This window comes from Pelodiscus sinensis, chromosome 32 (genome assembly GCF_049634645.1).
Source record: "Pelodiscus sinensis isolate JC-2024 chromosome 32, ASM4963464v1, whole genome shotgun sequence".
NCBI classification, from domain to species: domain Eukaryota; kingdom Metazoa; phylum Chordata; order Testudines; family Trionychidae; genus Pelodiscus; species Pelodiscus sinensis.
Genome location: NC_134742.1, coordinates 10,513,535 through 10,538,919, shown reverse-complemented (window position 1 = coordinate 10,538,919; position 25,385 = coordinate 10,513,535). Strand labels below are relative to the sequence as shown.

Below are 25,385 nucleotides of genomic sequence, written 5' to 3'. Positions count from 1 at the left end.
TGAATTCCCTGTGATGGGTAGGAAATAGAAGGTTACTTCCAACACCTGTTGGTCACCCAAAGGATGTCTGGTGTTGAGGGGCTTCCTCTCCTTTTTCATGCACATTTTGATCTGCCAGAGGCTACGTCTAGACTGCAGGCTTCTTTCCGAAGAATCTTTTCTGGAAGAGATCTTCCGGAAAAACTTTTTTCGAAAGAAGGCGTCTACACAGCACAAGTGCATTGCAAAAGCAAAATGCTTTTTCGAAAGATAGCGCCCATATTCATTGGACGCTCTCTCGCATTTCAGTTGTGATTACTGTGGACGGAGTGGCCACCAGGGCACCTGTGATTTTTCCTGGAGGCCTCTTCTTTCGCTAAAACACTCTCTTCTGCATCCACACACGCAGGGGCGGCCCGTGAGCCTAGGTGAGTAGGCAGCTTCCTAAGGCTGCCTAGCCCGGGCGCCTGATGACGTCACGGCCATTGATGGCCGGCCTCGGGCCGCTCCTGCACACACGCCTTTTTCTGAAAAAGGCAATGCTCACAGCGGAGTCGGAGAGGGAAGTTCCCCAGAGTGTGGACGCACTAGTCCCTGTCCTGAGCAATCACAGCAAGTGAAGTCCTGGGCCTACCCATGTGGGGGTGACAAGCACTTTGCTGCATAGGAGAGGGGAAGGCGAGTCCTGGAGGAGAGGCAGGCTCTGGGTGAAGGGACGGGGTGTGAGGACTCGGATCCTTCTGCCACTCGGGTGCAGTGGGGGAGGGTTTAGAAGCCAGAAAAGCGCACATGAGAGAGGGTCCATTTCCCAGCTTAGCTCTGGGCCTATTGATTGGTTTTTCGTAGAGGAGGAGAGTCGGGGGGTGCCTGGTGGGGCCGCTCCAGCAAGGGGCGCTTGACCCGGAGCAGACCATGTAAAGGGGCCGGTTGGGGGTGCGCTGTAGGGGAGACACATGCACACCCAGCCGGCTTACTCTGTGGCCACAGCGGCCCGGCCCCACTCCTGAAGTAGGGGCACAAGCGGCCCCTGACCAGCCCCCAACAGCCCAGTCCCAGTGCCGGGGCAGCCCTACGGTCTGGCCGTGAGAGGGGCTGGCAGCCGCCTGGACTTGCTTTTGCCATGGTTGCGGAGGAGAGGCCGAATCAGCCTCTGTCTGGCTGCAGCGGCTTGACCCTAATCCCTATGTAGACCCTGCTGTCTGGCCCCCATTTGGCCGTGGTGTCCCGGTCCTGGCCCCTCTCCTGACGCAGCAGAGGTTGGAGAGGAGGGAGAATCAGCAGTGAATAAAAGAAAGTTCTTCTTCACACAGCGTGTAGTCAACCTGTGGAACTCCTTGCCAGAGGAGGCTGTGAAGGTTAGGACTATAATAGAGTTTAAAGAGAAGCTAAATAATTTCATGGAGGTTAGGTCCATAAAAGGCTATTAGCCAGGGGATAAAATGGTGTCCTTGGCCTCTGTTTGTCAGAGGCTGGAGAAGGATGGCAGGAGACAAATCGCTTGATCATTGTCTTCGGTCCACCCTCTCTGGGGCACCTGCTGCTGGCCACTGTCGGCAGACAGGATACTGGGCTAGATGGACCTTTGGTCTGACCCAGTACGGCTGTTCTTATGTGGCCATCCTGGTTTGGCCCTGTCCAGTGATGGCTGCCACAGTCCCAGCCGGAAAAGTTTACATGGCTCCAAAGCCCCCCCAGTCTCCTTCCCACACCCAGGCTCCTGCCCCCCATCCCTGAGCCCCTGCCCTGAGCCCCTCACACACTCCCACGCTAACTTCTATATTCCCCATCCTCCTGCCCTGCCTCCTGCAAGCCTCCACCCTAACCCTCTGTCATCCGCCCCTCACACACTCCAACCCTGCTTCCTGAACCCCCCTCTGATCCTCCTGCCCTGCCTCCTGCACCCACCCACCCCCACACACTAACCCTCATTCTGAGGCCACCAAACATCTGCCCCGAGCTGGCTGCTCCCGAGGGGTCTGTGAGCGGGGCAGAGCCAGGCCCAGGGGCGCAGCGCAGCGCGGATGGCGGGTGTCTCGCTAGGACCCAGCAGCAGCAGCAGCAGCAGGCGCGGGGGGAGCGATCGCTGGCTCCGGCCCGGCCGCAGGAAGCGACTCGCCGCCGCTGCTCGCGGGGACTCTGGGGCCAGGCTCCGGGCCGGATCCCCGAGCCCCGGCGGGGGCTGCTGCGGGGCCCCGGAGCCCGGGCTGCAGCCGGGAGGGGGAATCTCCGGCCGGGCCAGTCCCGCTGCTCCCTCCCCAGGAGCCTCTCCCCGGGCAGCGCCCCCAGCCCGGCCCTGCCCGGCCCAGCCCCTGCCCCAGGGCGGGCAGCGCTTGGGGGGCAGGTAAGAGAGACCCCCCGGGAGCGGCGCCCCGGTGCCCCCGGGCTGCAGGGGGAGGGGTTGGCCCCGGGCTGCTCCGCTGGCTGCGAGTCCCCGCCCGGGCCCGGGGCAGCTGCCGCCCGCCCCCAGCCCAGGACGGGGGGGGGGCACGTTATTTCCCCCCTCCCGGCTCCTGCTTTGTGCTCCCGGCTCCGCCTGCAGCCTCCCTCCCCGCGGGCCAGAGCAGCGCCCTGGGGATGGGGGGGGGGGGCGCGCAGGAGGCACTAGGGAGATTAAAATGGGCTGATTTGGGTTAACATGAACCTAGTGAGGTTTTCAGCGGGTCCAACAATGACAAGGGGGGGAGGCTGCTGCCTGCACCCCTTCCCCCCCCCCCCAGTGGCCTCTGATACAGAGGCAGCAGCGTGGGGCTGGGTGTAACACTTACAGGCTTGCAGTCTCACACCCCTGAGGGCTGGGGCAGAGGTGTGGGTGTGTGGGGTGCGGGCTCTGGTTTGGGGCTGGAGGGCTAGGAGTGTAGGCTGTCCTGGCAGGACCCCCCCTCCCCACCCCGCTTTCACTGTAGAAGCAGCTCCACTGGACCCTGCCGGAGGAGGGGCGCCAGTTTCTCTCCCCCCCCCTCCATTACAGCAGGTACAAGTCTTTTCAGATGCCTGAAGGGACCAGAACCGAAAAGGAAAGGGACCGAGATGGGGAGCGCTGCACCCAGAATGGGGAGGTGTTACTAGACATGTTCTGTGTTTCCAACCTACCTGGGATGTGTCCTTGGAGGCAGGTCTCCTGCTGTGACCTCCTGGGGTTTGCCCTGGCTCTGTTTGCTTTGTTCTGTTGCATGTGATTTCTACCATCCTGCGCTGCTCTCAGTCGGTGCATGCCTCAGTTTCCCCGGGGATGGGTGTGACTCCTACTGAGGAGTGTCACAGACTCTGTGTACGTGAGCTGAAGAAGTGGGTCTGCCCCCCATGAAAGCTCATCACCTAATAAACCATCTTGTTAGTCTTTAAAGTGCTACAGGCCTGGGGTTTGCTGTGTTAGTCCGATCTTGGTAAAACAAACAGACGCGGCTATTGCTTTGTTACAGACTCTGTTGTAACCTGAGCTGGAGGGAAAGGGGGCAACCAGGTGACACCTTTTGCCCAGGAAGCTGAACAAAGGAGGAGGCAGGGCTACCTGCAGGATTGGGCCCCTGGCTGAGTGTGTGAGGGGGGTCTGACAGCCCTGGGCCACAGAGTCCCAGGCGCAGTGCCCTGAGCCCGCTATGGAGCCAGGCAAAACGTGAGTGGGGGGGGGGGTGTCCCCTTGGGGCTCCTTCTCCCCACAGCAGGGAGTCAATGTGGTCGAGACTCCCGGGGAAGCCTCACACACCCCTCTTAGGCCAGGCTTCTCCCTCGGCGGCCCCGGGGTGACTCTGGGCCCGCTGGGAAAACAGAAGGGGGGAGAGTGGCTGTGGGATACGGCACAGAACAGATCTTGTTGGCTCCGAAATCCCGTCCTGCCTGGTGCCTCCCCAGCCCTGGGTGCCCCCTGCTGAGTTCTAAAACCGGAGCCTGACCCACCCCCAGCCTCAGTCATAACCAGCTGCCTCCCTTCCAACTTGGTCTTCTTCCCGGACAAAGAGGTCACCTGGCCTGAGGCTGCCTCTCTACCTTTGTGCCAGACCCCCTTGGGCGGGTTCCTTGCAGAGGACGGACTCGGGGCACCGCTATTCGGGGTGCAGTGCTCTGTGGATCCACCCTCCTTCTCGAGGGTGCCCACAAAAATCTCACACCCGGATCCCAGCCCCTTGATACACGAGTAACCCCTGCAGGAACTGAGACACGGGCAGTGCTCGGAGAAAGATTTAGAAGGGGGAGGGGGCACGCGCGGGGGTGACTCGACACTGGGGGGTAACAAAATGGCTCCTTTGATTCTGCTCTTTCCCCAGCGTGGGGCTCAGAGATGCTGCTGCGAGGGGGGGGGGGTTCAAAGAGGCTTGGTGGGTTTTGTTCTAGCGGGAGGGGCCAGGCCAGGGGGGTAACAGACTCACTGGGTTTCTTCCCACAGGGCAGAGCCAGAGAGTCTCAGCGTGTGTCTGCAGGGGTGGGGACTTGGGGGTGCGACAGGGACTCAGGCCCCTTCTGACACCTCCCTCATCTCCCCTCTTACCCGACAGGCCGAGGAGACACGTCGAGAGTTCGCTCCAGAGCGCCCGTCTGCCAGGGGCCAGGGCCAGGCAATGGCCGGGATGGAGCCCGCTCAGGTAGGGGGTTCAGGGAGCTGCTGGACGTGGGAGGGAGGAGACAGGGTGGGATGAAGCTGCTGAGTTTCTGAGCAGGCCCATGGGCAGGGTGTGACCGCGCCCCCATTTCTAACCCAGGCCCCAGCCCCCCTGGGCAGGGCTGTGAAAATGGCCCAGACTCCCAATGCTGAGACCTGAGCCCCCAGCCAGAGGTTGCTGGGAAACACAAAGGGAAGCTGCCGGGATTCCTGTCCCTGCCTGTGGCTCAGAGTTCGGCTTCCGCCTCAGCCTCTGGCTAGTACAGGGGTGGCCAAACCGTGGCTCTTGAGCCGCATGCGGCTCTTTTGATGAAAGAAATGCGACTCCTACGGGTTCTGAGCTGCGTGCCCGGACTGCTCACGGCCGGCTGCTCTGTGCACACACCCCAGCACCTGGAGGGAGAAGTGCAAGGTGGTGGCTCCAGGACCCAGGCATTAGGTTAGAGCGGGGGCGAGGGTGCCTAGCTCTGGGGGAGAGGAGGGGCACTGGGTTAGAGCAGGGAGGGTGGGTGTACCTGGCTCTACAAGATGGGGAGGGTATTAGGTTAGAGCGGGGGAGCTGACGTATGTTAAACTCAAAGTCTTCATGGATGCAGAATAAGGCAGCCAACACAGATGTCATAATTCAATTCCAGGGCAAAAAAAGGATCAGCATGTACCTGGTTTACATTGTGTTTCTTAAAAGAAAATAAAAAGGCTATTGTTTGCCAGGCTGAAACAATTATTCTCAGATACGAGTCTCTCCCTTATTGTTTTTGAACCTGTCATATTTGCAGTCTGGGACAGACCTGAATTTTTAGAACTATAAAAAAGCCATAATCTTCATAAGTAAAAAAAAAAGGAGGAAACCATACCAGAGCCTAACAAGCTGGAGTGAAACAGGCTCTTCAAATGGTGCTAATTTACTTCTCAGTTCAGTTTAATTTTAAAAAACTCACAGGATGTAATAGGGCAGTAGTGTTAAATTTAAAATACATGGGGGGGATGCTTTTTTTTTTTTTAGGCTGAGAATATTACTGTATTTTTAAATTTTTTTTTTTTTTTTTTTTTTTAAATTTGATGTTTGTTCCTTGTCAAGTTCTCTGAAGATCTGTGGACTGGAGGTGAATTTCTTAACTGACTAGAGAATTTTTTTATTGGTTTTTGTTTGAAATGTCCTGTAATGTTATTTTTATCACTCTATCTATTTTGATAGATACCAGGCATCTATTTTATTTTGTGTTATCTATCTATCTATCTATCTATCTATCTATCTATCTATCTATCTATCTATCTATCTATCTATCTATCTATCTATCTATCTATCTATCCAAATAAATATATAATACGTGGCTCTTCTTACTCTATCCACAGCTATTTTGGCTCTTCGTCTCTAACTGGTTGGCCACCCCTAGTCTAGTAGATGTGTGGTCAGGGAGAAGTAGGGATGTTGGATAGTCAACAGGATACTTGATTAGTCACTCTCCATCCCTTGCTTCCTCTATCAAATAAAGGATGCAAAAGGGGGGGATAAAGGGGACACTTAAAAGCAGCAGTGCCTCTCAGTACCCAGGCTCAGCCACTTTGAAATGCCACAGAGCCCAGAATCAGCTGTGAGGCCCTGTGTCGGCTCCTCGAGATATTTCAAAGTGGCAGTGCCATACAGAGAGCGGGGTCAGCGGGGGAATCCCCAGCTGACCCTAGGCATCAATACTTTCGCCTTTGAAGTATAGCAACAGCCTTAGGGTGTCCTCTCGACTATTGGATTAGTCAATTACCGATACATGACATCCTTAGTGAGGAGGCCCTGCCCTTATCATCTGTTGAGGGGAAGAGGATCTCTCTGCCCATCCTCTGAAGCCTCCTGGCTGCTCTAAACAGGATGGGGGTGGGATTTTACAGGGATTGTGTCTGAGGCCGCAGGCAGTGGGTGAGGGACTCTTGTTGTTGCAGATGCGGGTGACCTTCGAGGAGGTGGCTGTGTATTTCACCCAGGGGCAGGGGGCGCTGCTGGGCCCCGCTCAGAGAGCCCTCTACAGGGACGTCATGCAGGAGAACTACGAGGCGGTGACCTCGCTGGGTAAGGGCGTCCTGGCCCCTCGGGGATTAGGAGCCGTGGGGTCTGCGTGTCCGACATGGGTCAGGTTCTTCCCAGCTCAGGTGGCCTGGACAGGAATGGGTTCCATGGGCACAGCTGCCGGGGGAGAGCGACTTGCATCTCCATGCCCTGTGCAGTGAGACCAGGGTGTCAAACCCTAATGGACGTGCTAAATCATCCCCACCTGGCCCCTCTAGATTTCAAGGCGGAGGGGCCATGTATCCTCCTGTCTGTGTTGTTTCTCACTCGCACCCAGAATCCCTGTTCCCCTCCCTCCTTGGGACGAGCTCCAGCCGTGGGGAGGGCTCTGGGCTCTGCAGGTTTAGAAACAGGCAGGGGTGTAACTGCAGAGCTGTGAGTGTCAGCAAGGGCCCCAGACTGCCCAGATCCTGGGAACTCCTAGGGAGGGCGTCACAATTCCTCTCATCTCGTCTGCCTCTCCCCCGGGGGCTCAGTGACCGTGTTCCTGTCCTCTTGGGTGGCACATTCCCCAGCAGAGCCCGGGGACAGGTTCCACTCACGGAATGTCCCTTGGGACAGACGCTCTCCCCACCCTCCCTGTGCCCTGATCTGCTCTGATTTCACCCCCTGCGCAGGGTTTCCCGTTCCCAAACCTGAGCTGATCGCCCGGCTGGAAAGAGGGGAAGAGCCCTGGGTGCCCGACCTCCAGGCCGCGGAGGGAAGAGAGATCCTGAGAGGCACCCGCACAGGTGAGGACTGACACAGACACCCACTGGGGAATGAAGGGAAAAGTTAGAGTCCCAAAAATGAGGTATCAGTAATTGCCCTCAGTACTTCTTCCTCTCACGTGGGGTGAGGTGTGGTCAGCAGATATTGTTCACAGTTTTCCACCAGTCCTGTTACCTGCAGGAGCTTCCTTTTCTCTGAGTGTTTGTGTGGGAAGTGAAGACGAGAATGCAATTTCAGTGTGCTGGGTTTTTCCTTGGTGCTGTTGCTGTTCCCAGTTCAGTGACTCCTGCCTGGATTGTCTCTCTCCCAATAGGTGATGGGACAGCCAGTGAGAATGAAGAGGCGAATCAACAGCAGGAGGTTCCTGCGAAAATGGAAACTCAGGTGACCTTTGTGGGAAGAGCTGAAGAGAATGTTTCCCAGTGCCTGGAACAGGAAAAAGCCTGGGGAAACTGGCCCAGACCGGAGAGGCTTCTGGGAAACCATCCAAGTGAGCAAATGGATAAATCTGTAAAATGTGGGGAAGGACACAAGGATCCCACAGCCCAGCAGACAAACCTCAAGGAAGAGAAACACCAGGAATGGCTCGGTTATGGGAAGGGATTTCTTGTGAGCCCAGAGCGTATTACAGTGCAGACAGTAGGTGCTGGAGAGAAACCCCTTCAATGCTTGGACCATGGGGCAAGCGTAAATAACAGCTCAGAGCTTAATACTGACAGGGGAAGCCAAATGGGGGAGAGAGGCTCTCAGTGCCATCAGAGAGGGAACTCTCTGAATTGGAATTCAGCCCTGAGGACACACGAGACGAGCTGCTCAGGAGAAAGACCCCATAAGCGTGTTGAGTGTGGGAAATGTTTCAAAGGGAGGTCAGCTCTGATTAAACATCAAGCCGTCCACCCAGGCGACAGTCCCCATAAGACTTCAGATTGTGGAAAGAGTTTCCTGCAGAGCTCGATACACCTTAAACCTCAAGCAATGCACCCTGGAGAAAGACCCTATCAATGCTTAAACTGTGAGAAAAGTTTCAAATGGAAGTCAGGCCTCGTTTCACATCAGAAAATCCACACGGGAGAGAGACCCCATCAGTGCTTAGACTGTGGGAAAAGTTTCAAATGGAAGTCAGATCTTGTTTCACATCAGAAAGTCCACACAGGAGAGAGACCCCACCAGTGCTTAATCTGTGGAAAAAGTTTAAAATCGAGCTCATCTCTTGGATTACATCTGAAAATCCATACAGGGGACAGACCTCATAAGTGCTTAGACTGTGAGAAAAGTTTCATACAGAGGTCCGACCTCATTAAACATCAGGCCATCCACACAGGAGAGAAATCTCATAAATGCTTGGAGTGTGGGAAAGGTTTCACAGAGAGGTCATCTCTTCTCACTCATCAGGCAGTCCACACTGGAGACAAACCCTATCAGTGCTTCGAGTGTGGAAAAGGTTTCATATGGAAGACATCTCTTGTTTCACATCAGGTAATCCACACGGGAGAGAAACGCCATAAGTGCTTAGACTGTGGGAAGAGGTTCACATTGAGGTGTGAACTTGTTGAACATCAGGCAGTCCACACAGGAGAGAGACCCTATAAATGCTTGGAGTGTGGAAAAACTTTCAATTGGAAATGCAAACTTGTTCATCATCAGGCAGTCCACACAGGAGAGAGACCTCATAAGTGCTTGGAGTGTGGAAGAGGTTTCATACGGAAGATTGATCTTGTTAAACATCAGACAAGTCATACAGGAGAGAGACCCCATAAGTGCTCAGAGTGTGGAAAAGCTTTCAGATGGAGATTTGCCCTTGTGAACCATCAGGCAGTTCATACAGGAGAGAGACCCCATAAGTGCTTGGAGTGTGGAAAAAGTTTCATACAGAGGACTGACCTTGTTAAACATCAGGCAAGTCATACAGGAGAGAGACCCCATCGATGCTTAGACTGTGGAAAAACATTCATACAGAGGTCTCACCTCAATCAGCATGTGGCAGTCCACACAGGGCAAAGACCCCACAAGTGCTTAGACTGTGGGAAAAGTTTCGTTAGGAAGTCAGACCTTGTTGTACATCAGAAAATCCATACTGGGGAGAGACCCCATCATTGCTTAGAGTGTGGGAAAAGTTTTATACGACGGTCAGATCTCCTTAACCATCAGTTAATACACACACGAGACAGAAACGATGAGTGTTAAGCCATGGAAAATCTTTCACATAGAGGTCTGATGTTCTTAAACAACAGGCAATGCACACAGGAGTGACACCTCAAAAGTGCTTTTACAGTGGAAAAAAATGTCATATGGATGTTAGCCTTGGTTTCATATCAGAAAATCTACACAGGAGAAAGATCCCATAAGAGCGCCAACTGGGTAAGTTTCATGTAGCTTCTTGGTCATCAGGCCATCCACACAGAGGAGTCCTCATCCGTGCTTAATTTGTGCACCAAGTTTCATTTTGAAGTCAGAGTTTTGTAAACATCAAGCACTCCACAGAGAAGGGAGACCCCATTGGTTTTTGGAATGTGGGAAGTGTTTCACAGGAAGATGAAATTTTATAACTCAGATGATCCACAGAGGAGAGAGACCCCATGAGTGATCAGAGTGTGACGGAAGTTTGATATGGAGGTCAAGTTATCCTAAGCATCAGGAATCCATCCAGAAGGCAAATCCCATCTGTGGTTGGACTGTGGGAAAAGTGAGGCTGTTATAAGGTGGGTACATAACTGGCAGGATAACCATTCTCAGACTATAGTTATTAACGATTCACGGTCATACTGGAAGGGCATAACAAGTGGGGTTCCACAGGGGTCTGTTTTGGCACCAGTTCTGCTCAATATTTTCATCAACAATTTAGATGATGGCATAGAGAGGACACTTACTAAGTTTGCAGATGATACCAAGCTGGGAGGGGTGGCAAGTGCTTTAGAAGAGAGAATCATAATTCAAAATGATCTGGACAAACTAGAGAAATGGTCTGAGGTAAATAGGATGAAGTTTAACAAGGATAAATGCAAAATGTTCCACTTAGGAAGGAACAATCCATTTCACACATACAGAATGGGAAGGGACTGCCTAGGAAGGAGTACTGCAGAAAGGGATCTAGGCGTCAGAGTGGACCACAAGCTAAATATAAATCAACAGTGTGACACTGTCGCAAAACAGCTAATGTGATTCTGGGATGCAATAACAGGAGTGTGGTAAGCAAGACACGAGAAATCATTCTTCCGCTCTACTGTGCGCTGATTAGGCCTCAATTGGAGTATTGTGTCCAGTTCTGGGCACCACATTTCAAGAAAGATTTGGATAAGGTCCAAAGAAGAGCAACAAAAATGATGGAAGGTCTAGAAAACATGACCTGGGGGGAAGGTTGAAATACTTGGGTTTTTTTAGTTTGGGAAAGAGAAGACTGAGCATGGATGTGAACACAGTTTTCAAGTACAGGCAGTCCCCGGGTTACGTACAAGATAGGGACTGTAGGTTTGTTCTTAAGTTGAATTTGTATGTAAGTCGGAACTGGTACATATTGTAGGGGATACTCTAGCCAAACATTTCTCCAGAGCTCAGTTTTATTCTCCCACACCTCACTTCCCTCAGTCCTTTATTCTCAAGCTGAGGTGTCTTCTGAGAAAAGCTGCTCCGCGTCTCCTTGGTTTGCTGCGTGGGGGCGCTAGCTTCGCATCTCCCTGGTCTGCTGGGGGGAAGCAGCTAGTGAGGGGTTGCCTCACCCTGTTTGTAAGTAGGGATCCGATGTAAGTCGGATCCATGTAACCCGGGGACTGCCTGTATCTAAAAGGGTGTTACAAGGAGGAGGCAGAAAAAGTGTTCTTCTTGACCTCTGAGGATGGGACAAGAAGCAATGGGCTTAAATTGCACCAAGGAAGGTTTAGGTTGGACATTAGGAAAAACTTCCTACCTGCCAGGGTGGTGAAAAACTGGAATAAATTACCTGGGAAGGTTGTGGCATTTCCATCACTGGAGATATTTGAGAGCAGGTTAGATAAACATCTCTCAGGGATGAACTAGATCCGTGTTTCTCAACCAGTGGGACGAGTACCATTGGGGTACTCAAGAGAAGTCTAGGGGGTACGTCAACACAAGTGAAATTTGGAGAAAACTGAATTTTTGTTTTAAGTTTTACAGTGCTTTATTATTTTTATACTTTTTACACCCACAAATTTCATTGCCTGCCCGGCTACGATTAAGTTGTTTAAACAAATGTGTTGCAGTGGTAGAAAAAAAGTTGTGTGTCTGAAAACAGTAGGTATTGGGGGTACTTACACCTTTTTTTTTTAAAGGGGTACTTTATTTAAAAAAAAAAAAAAAAAAAAAAGGTTGAGAAACACTGATCTAGATGGTGCATGGTCCTGCCATTGAGGGCAGAAGATGCCAGTTCTAGTATTGTATGATTCTATCTGAGAGTCCAGACAAGTGTGAGAGCCCCTTCTCATCCCCCCGGCATTGAAGCCTGCACCCCCAGGACCCTGCCCTGTGCCCCCCCTCCAGAACCTGAACAATGCCAGTTAAATAGACTAGTAAAAGAGAAATATAAAGCGATCATTGTACTTTGAATTCTGCGTTGGAGTTGAAATCAGTATTTTTGAAAATGCATAGAACATCCCAAAATATTTAAATAAATGGTATTCGATTATTGTTTAACAGCCTCATACATGACCGTTCATTTTTTAATCACCTGCCAGCCCCAGAAGGTAGCAATTGTTTTAGTCGCTCTTTACCTATATCTTATTGCTGCCTAGAATTTTGTTAATTCACAGGTCAAAAGGAAATATTAACAGGAGACTGGGAGCCAACCTGATTTCCTCCCTTGGGGCTGGATTGTCTCATTCCCAGATATTTTCACACTGCTCTGGGCGGGCCCTGCTGAAAAGCCTTTAGGGTGTGAACATTTTCTCCCTTATGGAGCCAGAATTACACAGATACTAAAATGGGCAGAGCAGGGGCAGCAAAATGTGGTGTTTTAATGGCAATAGGGTGAGACTAAGGCCTGTGTCCCAGTAGTGCAGTGTTTTATCATGTCATCTTAGAAAAGAGGAGACAAAGATGGGGTATGATAGAGGGCTATAAAATCATGACTAGTATGGAAAAAGTGACTAAGGAAAAGTTATTTACTTGTTCCCATAATATAAGAACTGGGGGGTCACCAAATGAAATGAATAAGCAGCATGTTTAAAACAAAAGGAAGTGTTTTTTCATGCAGTGCACTATCAACCTGTGGAACTCCTTGCCAGAGGATGTGGTGAAGACTAAGGGTGCGTCTAGACTACATTCCTCTTTCAAAAGAGGAATGCAAATGAGGGAAATCGAAAATGCAGATGAAATGCAGATATACAAACCTCGCACTTCATTTGTATAATCGTGTCTGATTGCTTTTTTGAAAAAGGTTTTACTGAAAAAAAAAAAAAAAGCAGTCTAGATGTGGTTCTTTCGGGGGAAAAAAACCCTTTTTCCAAAGAACTCTTATTCCTGAAAAATGAGGTTACAGGGTTCTTTTAAAAAAGGGTTTTTTCCACCCCCTGAAAGAACCGTGTCTAGACTGCTTTTTTTTTTCAAAAAAAACTTTTTCGAAAAAGCGATCAGACGCAGTTATGTAAATAAAACGTGAGATTTTTAAATCTGTACTTCATTTGCATTTTTTATTTCCCTCATTTGCATTCCTCTTTCAAAAGAGAAATGTAGTCTAGACACTCCCTAGAACTTTAACAGGGTTCAAAAAAGAGCTTGATAGATTCATGGAGGTTAGGTCCATCAATGACTATTAGCCAGGATGGGTAGGAATGGTGTCCCTAGCCTCTGTTTCTCTGGAAATGGATGACAGGAGAGGGATCACCTGATGTTTACCTGTTGTGTTCCCTCCCTCTGGGGCATCTGGTATTGGCCATTATCAGCAGACAGGATACTGAGGTGGATGAACCTTTGGTCTGACTCAAGATGGCTGTTTTTATTTAGATGCTTGGGAAAAGCACATGATGCACACATCTTTCAAAACTCTTGCCTCTTTCAAAAGACCTAGGCTGGAACTTTTTCCGCTGCATGGACAATCAGAGTTAGAGAGGTGGACGTGCCCATAGTGAGCCTGGGTGACCCAAGCTACCCCTTGCTTCTGTAGGGTTGCCAGATGGTTGAACCAAAAATACCCGTTATGGTTGCATGGGGTGGGTGGGAGGGCGGGAGAGTGGAAGGAGGAGTCAGCCACTGTCTGGTTGTGGTGACCTGGCCCCGATCCCAGTGTAGACCCCGCAGTCTGGCTTCCCTCTGGCCCCCTCTCCTGCTGCAGCAGAGGTTGGACAGGAGGGAGAATCAGCCAGAGAACACCCTGGTTCGGCCCCCATCCAACCACGGGTGCCCGGCTGCAGCAGCCCAGTCCTGGCCAGGTAAGTTCACACAGCCCTAGAGCCGCCCCTCAGTCTCTTTCCCACACCAAGGCCCCTGCCCTAACTCCTGTGCCCCCCAGCCCTAATCCCCTGCCCTGACACTCCCACGCTGACTCGTAAATCTCCCATTGCCCCAGCCCCTGCCCTGACTCCTGCCACCCCCCACCCCCCTCCCCCGCATCCCAACCCCCTGCCTTGAGTCCCTTGCGCTCCACCCCACAAGTTCTTAAAGGTTGGGTTGTGTTGCTTCCTCTGCTCTGACTCCCTCCCAAGGGAGCTTGTGATGGGACAGAACCCGTAAGAAAAGGAAGTTATTTTAGAATTGCCAGGTATCCAGTTTTTGCCCAGACGGTCCATTATTACTGGCCCCCGTCTGGTTTAAAAAAAAATCCAGAAAAATCCTGGACATGTAAATTGTCTGGTATTTTCTGTTTCTCTCCAAGGTGTCTGGTGGGGGGCGGGGAAAAGGAAGCAAAAAGGTTGGGGATTTGCAGAGACTCTTAAAGGGGTAGCTACCTTTTTTTTGTTCTCCAGCTTTTTTTTTTTGTTTGTTTGGTTGGTTTGCTCAAGTTTTGTCTCCTTGGGGGTTTTCTTTTTCTCAACTAAGTGTTTTTTCTGCCATGTTCAGGATTATTGGTGAAAGCATTTGGCAACCCTGCATCCCCCTGGAGTCTCCTAAAGGTGACTCAGTGTGCGAGAAACTCCTGTCCGAGAGGCCCCCAGCGGGCGGGGCTGCCCCACTCTGCGGCCACCAAACATCCCCCCGGGCTGGCTGCTCCCGAGGGGCAGAGCCAGGCCCAGGGGCGCAGCGCAGCGCGGATGGCGGGTGCCTCGCTAGGACCCAGCAGCAGCAGCAGCAGCAGGCGCGGGGGGGAGCGATCGCTGGCTCCGGCCCGGCCGCAGGAAGCGACTCGCCGCCGCTGCTCGCGGGGACTCTGGGGCCAGGCTCCGGGCCGGATCCCCGAGCCCCGGCGGGGGCTGCTGCGGGGCCCCGGAGCCCGGGCTGCAGCCGGGAGGGGGAATCTCCGGCCGGGCCAGTCCCGCTGCTCCCTCCCCAGGAGCCTCTCCCCGGGCAGCGCCCCCAGCCCGGCCCGGCCCAGCCCCTGCCCCAGGGCGGGCAGCGCTTGGGGGGCAGGTAAGAGAGACCCCCCGGGAGCGGCGCCCCGGTGCCCCCGGGCTGCAGGGGGAGGGGTTGGCCCCGGGCTGCTCCCGGCGGAGCTGGCTGCGAGCCCCCGCCCAGAGCAGCTCCCCGGCGGGGCGGGGTGAGGTGGGTGCTGGCGCATCCGTGGGGGGCCGGGGTCCAGGCCCTGCGGCCAAGGCGCGGGGTGAAGCAGACTCCCAGGCTCGGAGCTCCGGGGCCCGCTGTGGCTGGAGCCGGCAGGGCTGTAACTCTGGGCTGCCTCTCCCCAGAGCCAGCAGCGCCCTGGGTCTGAGCTCGGAGCGTCCAGCGCCGCGAGCTCCCCGCCGGGAAGGCACCTGGACGGGACCCCCGGGGGAGCCTCCCACGCCCCTCCCAGGGGCCAGGCTCCCACCTCGGCAGCCCTGGCGTGACTGGGCCGGCTGGGAAAACAGAAGGGGGGGGGGAGAGGCCGGGGACGAAGCACAGAACAGATCTTGTCACCACCAAAGTCAGGCGCATTCTGCCCCGTCCCGCTTGGGGCCCCCCCAGCCCTGGGCTCCCCCTGCTGAGTCCCAAAAAAATCCCAGTCATGCCCAGTTGTCTCTCCCCTGCTTGGTCGTCTTCCCCCTGGCAAGCAGGTCACCTGACCTCCCCCTCCCTTTTTTGTTCCCCAACCCCTTGGGCAGGCGCCTTGCAAAGGAGGGAGAGGACCATGGGCCCATCTTCATTCCCAAGCCGCTATGCTGCAGTCACACCTGCTCTGTAGGATCCTCTGATCCTGCAGTGATCACCCACCTGTCTCCCACCGCCTTGGTCAGGCATGTCCAAAGTCCGGCCCGCGGGCCAATTGCGGCCCGTGTTCCGGTTTAATAAGGCCCCACAGGTAATTTGGCAATATCTATCTTTTATGGCCCCCAACGAATCCATATGTATTGAGATGAATACATTGTAAAATCTCAGTTAATGTCAGTTGGTCTAAATCAGTTATAAATATATTTGACACAACATGTATACTTGGTGTTATGTTCCTGTTCATATTTTTTGAACTTAAAAGTTGACAGACAACCTTTATTACCAATAATATGTAATGTACTTTACAATGTTCCTGACATATATTTCAGCTTCCTGGATTTTTTTTTTCCATCTAGCCTTCAGATATGAAAGGCAGAGTGATTTAACACCTGTTTAGATTTGTCATCCATGTGACGAAATGAAAAGTATGCTGTTTGCAATAAACTTTGCATAAAATAGTTAATTTGCATTTAATTTTAATGGTTCAAAGAATGTCAGGCAAAATGGTCGGCCCTCACGCATGTTCACTTCATCAAATCTGGCCCTCTTTGAAAAAAGTTTTGGACACCCCTGGCCTTGGTCCTGGAGTAACATGGAGGGGAAACTGAGGCACATGCTATGTTCTGAGAATATATTAAGAACATTCCCACTGTGCCACATGGTGATGTAACAGTGTAGTCGATTAACCACTAAGCAAAAGCTCATCTGTTAATGCTATAGATTCAGTGGTTCCCGGACTTTTCAGCATCACGCCCCATTTTTTATTTTTGAGAAATCCTCCCTCCTGCCCCCCAAAAAATAGCAGCAAAACTTGTTGAGCAAAAAAAAAAAGAACTGATGTGGGCCAAAAGACAGTCGCGGCTCCTTTAATCTCCACATCACAGAGATTGGGCTCGGTTCTCAGTGGCAACGGAGGTACCTGAACCCCAGGCCAAGGTCATCAATCTGGGATGAAGGGCCTAAATCCCCATGTAGGCTCCATAGCGATGTACAGATCTCCTGGTGAACCCCAGGCAGCTGGACCCAAGTGCCACTAGGAAATTGTGCTTGGGGTGTAAGGCCCGTGGGGAGCCCCGGGGTGAGGCCGACATGTTCTTATGTTCTTATGACATGAGAGGCTTTGCTATCAGTGCAGTGACAGGTTCGTGGGGCCAGTGGCTGGGCCGGCTCCCTTGACTAGCACACTGGCTGGGGCAGAGTTAAGGGGGTTTTGTCTAGAGCCCAGGGGTTTATCGGGCCTGGCGACTCGCCTTCAGGTACTTGGTGGCAAAGTGCTGACACGGGACAGCTCCAAGGTCAGGCCCAAGGCTGATAGTCAGCAAACCTGGTGCACAGACAAGGAGTGCACTGCCGCCAAACCGCAGCCTGATCCGACCTCTTCCCAGAGCTACTCCCACACAGACCGTATTGGGGTGAGACAGGTTCCCCCCATGTTCTGTCTGGGAACAGGGCCCCTCACCCCAGATTCCCTGTTGCTATCAGGGACTCCCTGGAAGAAGCGTAAGTTTCCTCCTTCCCTGGGATCTGGTTGTCACCTGTCTCACCTGTTGATTTGGTGGCATTAAATGGGTGATGCCCCCAGAGGGCCATGCCCAGTGGATGTGGCAAATTCCAGGGGCAGGGAGGTGTCAGTGCAGTGGGTTTATTGGCCGTGCCCAGGAGGAGCAAGCGGTGGGAATTAGGGATGTTAAATATCAGTTAATTGAATAGTCGAATAACCTCAGAAATTCTTATAAGTTCCTCGACTGTTCTATAGTCCCCGGGTCCAGTGCCGGCAGCCAGTGCGCTCCAGCTCCACTCCCAAGGAACCCCTTGCCATTCCACACTGCTGCCTCTGTATCAGCAGTGCAAGGTGCCAGGTGGGCACTGGTCTGCGACGGGAGCCTGTTTAAAAACCAGCTTCCTGTCGCCCTGTACTGCTGCCTCTGATAAAGAGGCAGCAGCATGGGGTGGCAGCAGCCCCTGTCTAAGGGGAAGTCTGAGCTCCAGACCCAGTGTGAGCCGGAACTGAGCAGAGCTATCTGCCCAGCTGGCTCCTAATACACTTGAAAAGCAGAGCCGCAGCGGGGGTAGGTCCTGAACCCGGCCTGAGCCAGGATGGAGCTGGGCTGCTGGCCAGCCTGCTAAAAAATGTACTGGCAAGAATGGGGAAGGGAGGGAAATGCGTGTAGTCCATAACAATGTTTCTCAACATTTTTTTGTAAATTGCCCCATATATATACCAGTACCTACAGTTTTCAGACACACACAATTTTTTTCTTCCATTGCAACACATTTGTTTAAACAATTTAATCATAGCCGGGCAGGCGATGAAGTTTTTTGGTGTAAAAAGTACAAAAAAGATAAAGGGCTGGAAAACTATGTTTTCTCCAAATTTCAGTTGTGTTGATGTATCCCTCTTCCCCCAGACTTCTCTCGAGTACCCCTACGGGAACTCGTACCACTGGCTGAGAAACGCTGGTCTGTAGCACTAACCAATAAACTTTTGCTTCTTGATCAAGCGACTACCCTAGTACAGCCCTAGTGGGGATCCCGGCTGCCTGCAAAATCCCAGAGCCCTGGCAGCAGTTACATATTGTAAAGCGGGAACATTCCCGCTACTTCTCAGGAGCCTTTCCCTGGGCAGTGTCCCCAGCCTGGCCAGCACCCCCACCACCCCTGACTTCTCAAGCCTCAACCACTGTCCCAGGCAGGGCATTGCTGTCAGGGAATGTAAGAGAAAACCCTGAAACCACAGGAAGAGCCAGGGGACGGAGAGATGGGAGAAAGGATGGAGCGAGAAATAAGGGCAGCTCTCATAGAATCCTAGGACTGGAAGAGACCTCAGGAGGCAGGGCCAATCCCAACTAAATAAACCGGCCAGGGCTTTGTCAAGTAGGGTTGCCAGATGATTGAAAGAAAAATACCTAACACCCCGCCCCTCCCAAAAAAACAGGAAAAAATTCTGTTGAAGGGGAAAAAACAGTGAGGAGACCAAAGTTATTGAGAAAAAAAAAGACTCCAAGGACTTATTAAGCCAAAAAAAAATGAAAATGAAAATAAAACAGCATTAAAACAGGATGTCCCCTTTAAGAGTGAGTGCAAGGATAGAAATGGGAGCGGTTGAGCACTAAGACCCAGGGGAAGCATTGTTTCCCCTAGGTTTTTTGGTCAGCAGCCATTTTGTGCTGGCAGCCTTGGGGAACCAGGTAAGCATGGGGGCTGGGGTTGAGGGGGCTGCAGGTGTTGGGGGCCAGAGGAGAGCGTGGGAAGTGGGGGTGCTGAGTGTGTGCAGGGTTGCCAGGTGTCTGGCATTTTCGCCTCCTGGCCGGGGAATTCTCTGACTTTTTTGACCGGACAAGAAGCAAAAATATCGGACTCTCTGGGTGAATACCGAACACCTGGCCACCCTATTGTCAAGCCAGGACTTAAAAACCTCTAGGGATGGAGATTCCACCCCCTCCCTAGGGAACCCATCCCAGTGCTTCACCACACTGTTAGTGAAATAGTTTTTTCCTAATATCCAACCTAGACCTCTTCCCCGTGGGGTAGAAGTTGAGGGGTCACTCCGCTTCCAGCTTCTTATTTGGTTTAAAAAAGGCCCACCTGTGATTTTAGCCTGTCTCTTGAGTGTCGGGGGCAGCCTGGGACCCTGCTTTGATTTCCAGGCAGGCTTCAGATCTCAGCCAAAGCGGTGTCAAACCAGAGTCTCGGCTGGTTCTGGCAGCGGAGGTGTGTGAATGGGATCAGCTTCTGCCTGCTTGTCCTTGGGACAGGACAGGAAGGCTCAGTCAGTAGCTGCTACCACCAAAGGGCTCTGTTCTTTGCAAAGGTGTTTGTGTCGGCAGGGGGGAGGGGCAGGAAGGGATCCAACAGCATGTGGGGCAGTCCCCCAAGTAACTCCATTGATTCTGCTCTTTTACTGCTGTTTGGCTCAGAGATGCTGTTCCTGGGAGGGTCTAAAGAGCCTGGGGGGAGAGGAGGAATCAGGCTGTGACAAGCCTCTTCTGTAACCTCCCCGATCCCCCCTCTCACCCCGACAGGCTGAAGAATCCTAAGAATTACATCCAGATTTTACTCCAGATCAGCCCGTCCTCTCAAGCCAGGACCGAGAAATGGCTGGGATGGAGTCAGCTCAGGTAGGGGGTTTCAGGGAGCTGCTGGGCGGGGGGAGGGAGAGGCAGGGAGGAGACAGGGTGGGGTAAACCTGCTGACTTTCCTGAGCAGGCCCGTTGGCAGCCGGGAAGGAGGGGACGTTCCTATTCTCTCAAACAGGACACAACCACCCTGGGCAGAACTGGGAACATTTTCCAGACTCCCAGTGGCAGAGCCTTTCCCCCCTGGCCAGAGGCGGCTGTGAACTACAGGCTGTGAAAGGGAAGCTGTCGGGATTCCTCTCCCCAGCTCAGCTCGGCTTCCCGTCTCAGCCCATGGCTGGCAGGTGTGTGGGGAATTAGAAGGCCCTGCCCTGCCCTGTCTGCTGGGGGCACAAGGAGCTCTCCCCTTCTCCCACCTCCTTCAGCCTTCTGGCTCCTCTGAGCATGGGGTGGGTAGGATTTTGCTTTTTTCAGCCTCTTCCCCCATGAGTAGCAGGATGGTGGCTGGGGCCGCAGGCAGTGGGTGAGGGACTCTTGTTGTTGCAGATGCGGGTGACTTTCGAGGAGGTGGCTGTGTATTTCACCCCGGGGCAGGGGGCGCTGCTGGGCCCCGCTCAGAGAGCCCTCTACAGGGACGTCATGCAGGAGAACTACGAGGCGGTGACCTCGCTGGGTAAGGGCGTCCCGACCTCTCGGGGATTAGGAGCCGTGGGGTCTGCATGTCCGACATGGGTCAGGTTCTTCCCTGCTCAGGTGGCCTGGACAGGAATGGGTTCCATGGGCACAGCTGCCGGGGGAGAGCGACTTGCATCTCCGCACCCTGTGCAGTGAGACCAGGGTGTCAAACCCTAATGGACGTGCTAAATCATCCCCACCCGGCCCCTCTAGATTTCAAGGCGGAGGGGCCATGTATCCTCCTGTCTGTATTATGTGTCAGCAAGGGCCCCAGACTGCCCAGATCCTGGGAACTCCTAGGGAGAGCGTCACAATTCCTCTCACCTCCCCACACGTCTGCCTCTCTCCAGGGGCTCAGTGACCATGTTCCCATCTTCTTGGATTACACATTCCCCAGCAGAGCCCAGGGACAGGTTCCACTCACGGAGGAGGGGAAAGTGATCCAGAATAGTCAGCATGGATTCACAAAGGGCAAGTCATGCCTGACCAAACTTATTCGCTTCTATGATGAGGTAACTGGCTCTGTAGATATGGGAAAGTCAGTGGATGTGATATAATTTGACTTTAGCAAAGCTGTTGATACAGTCTCCCACAATATTCTTGCCAGCAAGTTAAGGGAATATGGATTGGATAAATGGAGGGTAAGATGGATAAAATCTGGCTAGAAAGTCGGGCACAGCGGGTAGTGATCAACAGCTCAGTTGGCAGTCGATTTCTAGTGTGCTGGTTCTAAGACCAGTTTTGTTCAATATCTTTATTAATGACCTGGATGAGGGGATGGATTGCACCCTCAGCAAGTTTGCAGATGACACTAAGCTGGAGGAGAGGTAGATACGCTGGAGGGCAGGGATAGGGTCCAGAATGACCTAGACAAATTGGAGGATTGGGCCAAAAGAAATCTGATGAGGTTCAACAAGGACAAGTGCAGAATTCTGCACTTGGGACGGAAGAATCCCAAGCATTGTTACAGGCTGGAGATCGAATGGCTAAGTAGGAGTTCTGCAGAAAAGGACCTGGGGATTACAGTGGACGAGAAGCTGCATATGAATCAACAGTGTGCTCTTGTAGCCAAGAAGGCTACTGGCATGTTAGGTTGCATTAAGAGGAGCATTGCCAGCAGATCCAGAGATGTCATTATTCCCCTTTATTCAGCTTTGGTGAGGCCACATCTGGAATATTGTGTCTAGTTCTGTGCCCCCAGCTACAGGAAGGATGTGGACGCACTGAAGAGGATCCAGCGGAGGGCAACCAAAATGATTAGGGGGCTGGAGAACCTATGAGGAGAGACAGAGGGATTTGGGTTTGTTTAGTCTGCAGAAGAGAAGTGTGAGGGGGGATTTGATAGCAGCCTTCAACTTCCTGAAGGGAGGTTCCAAAGAGGCTGGAGAAACGCTTTTCACAGTGGTAACGGATGGCAGAACAAGGAGCAGTGGTCTCAAGTTACACTGGGGGAGGTCTAGGTTGTATATTAGAAAGAACTATTTCCCTAGAAGGGTGGTGAAGCACTGGGATGGGTTTCGTAGCAAAGTGGTGGAATCTCCATCCCTAGAGGTTTTTAAGTTTTGGCTTGACAAAGCCCTGGCTGGGTTAATTTAGTTGGGATTGGTCCTGCCGTGGGCAGGGGGCTGGAATTGATGACCTCCTGAAGTCTCTTACAGCTCTATGGTTCAATGATTCTAATGTCACTTGGAACAGACGCTCTCCCCACCCTCCATGAGTCCTGATCTGCTCTGATTTCACCCCCTGCGCAGGGTTTCCTGTTCCCAAACCTGACCTGATCAGCCAGCTGGAACGAGGGGAAGAGCCCTGGGTGCCCGACCTCCAGGCCGGGGAGGAAGGAGAGATCCCGAGAGGCACCCGCACAGGTGACACAGAAATCCGCTGGTGAATGAAGGGAAAAGTTGTGGTGTGAGAGAGTCCTCTGTTCTTCCTACAGTCTTGCAGGGCAGGGCAGAGCTGTCATCAGCAGGTGTCACTCGAAGCTGCAGGACAGGGAGTTCCCTTCCCTGTGAGTGGTTGTGTGGGAAGCGGAGGGACAAGCCAAATGCTGGGTCTGTACAACTCCAGTGTGTTGGGTTTTCCCTTGATTCTGTTCCTCTTTCTTCCCAGCTCAATGACTCCAGCCTGGATTGTCTCTCTCTCCCAGCAGGTGATGAAACCGTGAGTGTCAAGGAGGAAGAGGATCCCAATCAGGAAGTTGACGTAGTGCGTGTAAAGGTGGAAGAGACTCAATATGAGGACGTTCCTGGGAAGACAGAACCGCAGGCGACCTTTGTGGGAAGAGCTGAAGGGAATTTTTCCCAGTGCTTGGAACAAGGAGAAGCCTGGGGAAACTGGCCGAAGCCGGAGAGGCTGCTGGGAAGCCACCCAGTGAAGAAAGAGGATGAATCTGTTCCATGTGGGGCAGGAGACGAGGTTCCCCCATCCCAGGACATAAATCTAAAGGGAGAGAAGCACTATTACTGCCTCCACTGTGGGAAAGGCTTCAGTGAGAGATCCCACCTTGTCACACACCAGACAATCCATTCTGGAGAGAAACCCCTTCGATGCTTGGCCCCTGCGAAAATCATCAGTAATCACTCAGAGCTCGATAGCTCGGGGAGAAGCCACGCAGGAGAGGATCCCGACAGATGCCTCAAGTGCTGGAACTGTTTCATTTGGAAGTCAATGTCCATCGTGCCCGAGGCCACGGACAGAGAAGAGCGACCACCTGTGTCCGTGGACTGCAGGGAAAGTTTCAGGGATCAGTCAGAGGTCAACAAACATCAGCCCCCCCACACAGAAGAGCAACGACAGAAGTGCTCAGACTGCGGGAAGAGTTTCGAAGACGAAACGGCCATTGTCGCCCATCAGAAGATCCACACTGGGGAGAGACCCCATAAGTGCCTGGACTGCGGGAAAAGTTTCAAAGAAAGGTACGACCTTGTGAAACATCAGGCCGTTCACAGAGAAGAGCGACCCCATAAGTGCTTATATTGTGGGAAAGGTTTCATGCAGAGGTCTTACCTTATTAACCATCAGGCCATCCACACGGGAGACAGTCCCCACGAGTGTTTGGAGTGTGGGAAAAGTTTCATACGGAGGTCAGACCTTGTTAAACATCAGGCCATCTACACAGGGTCGAGACCCCACAAGTGCATGGACTGTGGGAAAAGATTTGGAAATGTATCAGACCTTCTTTCGCATCAGGCAAACCACACTGTAGAGAGAACTCATAAGTGCTTAAACTGTGGAAAAAGTTTCAGGTGGAAGTCAGTCCTGGTTAGACATCAGGCAATTCACACCGGGGGCAGACCCCATAAGTGTGTGGACTGCGGGAAAAGTTTCATTCGTAGGTCAGACCTTGTTAGACATCAGGCCATCCACATGGGGCAAATAAGCGCTTGAAATGTGGGGAGAGTTTCATAGAGAGGTCAGCCCTTCTTAAACATCTATGCGTCCACCAAGGAGAGAGGCCCTGTACATTTCTGGACTGTGAAAAACATTTCATGTGGAGGTCAGACCTTATTAAATATCAGGCAATCCACACAGGAGACAAGCCCCTGTAAGTGCGTGGACTGCAGGAAAAGTTTCATAGATAGGTCAGACCATATTAAACAGGCAATCCACACAGGAGAGATGCTGTTCACATGTTGGGTCTGTGGGAAAAAATGAAACCGATCGGCCTTCTTAAACATCAGGCAAGCCACACTGGAGAGAGACCCCCTAAGTGCTTCCGTCAGGAAGTGGAACTGGGGGCAGGGGTGGCCCTAGACTAGCTGCCAGCAACTGGCGCCCTAGCCAAACCATGCAATCGGCACCCCCACCTCCAAACCCCTCAAAGATATTGCGCCACCATTTAGCGCCCCATTTAACTTGGCACCCTAGGTGACCGCCTAGTTCACCTATATGGACGTGCCGCCCCTAATGGGGGGTTCGGGGGGACAGAGCTCTGGATCTGCCCCCTGAATTTTGTGCCAGTTTCCTCTTACCCAGGCTGAACTCTGAACTACAACGCAGCCTGCGAATGTGGTATGTGATGAATTCAGAAGCTGGGAGCAGCAGTGGTGGGGCGGGTTCTGGAGGAGGAAGGCGACGCGCCGAGCGGGGTGTGGGGGAGCAGAGCCTGGCTAGAGGCGGGGCGGTTGTGTCGTGATGGGCAGGGGCTGCGAACACCAAACGGCTCAGCTCCAGGTCCGGCACGTCCTGCAGGGACTTCTGGGGCCCGATCACAGCAGACTCCAGTCCTGCAAACTGGAAGGCAGAAGGGAGGGGAAGGAGGAAGGGGCTTGTGCTGATGGGAGGGAGGCAGGTCAGAAGAAGAAAGGGGAAGGCACCAAGAGACAGGGTGGAGGAGACACACATGCCGGGGTGAGGGGGGACGACAAGTGGAGACAATGAGGAAAAGGGCAGGAGGGGCGGTGTCACTGGGACGGGGGACGGGGTGATGCTGGGAGAGGAGAGGGGAAGGGCATTGGGGGATGGGGAGAGGTGCTGGGAGAAGGCTTGAAGGAAGGGGTGGGCATGAGGAAGGCGGGGATGGAGCAAGTCGTGTGAGGGCATAGGCATATGAGTGGAACGGGGCAGAGGGTGGTGAGGGGGTGGGCATCAAGGAAAAAGGGGGCAGGGGCAGTGAGGGAAGGGGGAGGCACCAGGAGGGTGCAGGTGCCAGTGGATTCTGGGGGTGAAGCAGAAGGGCAGACACCTGCCGGGGAGGGACCACCACCAGAGGAGAGAGGCAGGGCAGGTGTGTAGAGGGAGGTGTTAGGAGGGGGATGAGGAGGGGTAGCTCACATGATCAGAGGGGCTACTGGGAAAGTGGGCACAGGGGCGACGCCTTTTTTTTTATTTTTTCTCCAAAGGGGGGCACTGTGAAATTGTGCTGCCCTGGGTCCCGCAAAACTCTCATCTGCCCCTGGTTGCGGGGGTGGAGGAAGGAGTCAGCCGCTGTCCGATTGTGGCAACCTGGCCCCAATCCCAGTGGAGACACAGCAGTCTGGCTCCCCTCTAGCCCCCTCTCCTGCCG

At 53.1% G+C, this 25,385-nt stretch overlaps 2 protein-coding genes across 2 annotated transcripts; both read left to right on the top strand.

Annotated features, from left to right (window-relative positions):
* Positions 1 to 4,369: 4,369 nt before the first annotated feature.
* On the top strand, positions 4,370 to 9,847 carry LOC102461922 (uncharacterized). The gene is given in 5 exon segments (XM_075913899.1): positions 4,370 to 4,556; positions 6,506 to 6,632; positions 7,247 to 7,360; positions 7,654 to 9,519; positions 9,522 to 9,847. Coding segments are annotated over 5 exon segments (2,295 nt in total). The 5' UTR covers positions 4,370 to 4,532; the 3' UTR covers positions 9,686 to 9,847.
* A 56-nt stretch (positions 9,848 to 9,903) lies between these two features.
* LOC102445562 (uncharacterized) lies at positions 9,904 to 23,997 on the top strand. The gene is given in 6 exon segments (XM_075913990.1): positions 9,904 to 10,039; positions 19,652 to 19,747; positions 20,252 to 20,378; positions 22,132 to 22,245; positions 22,527 to 23,753; positions 23,756 to 23,997. Coding segments are annotated over 5 exon segments (1,665 nt in total). The 5' UTR covers positions 9,904 to 10,039; positions 19,652 to 19,723; the 3' UTR covers positions 23,929 to 23,997.
* Positions 23,998 to 25,385: the final 1,388 nt, after the last annotated feature.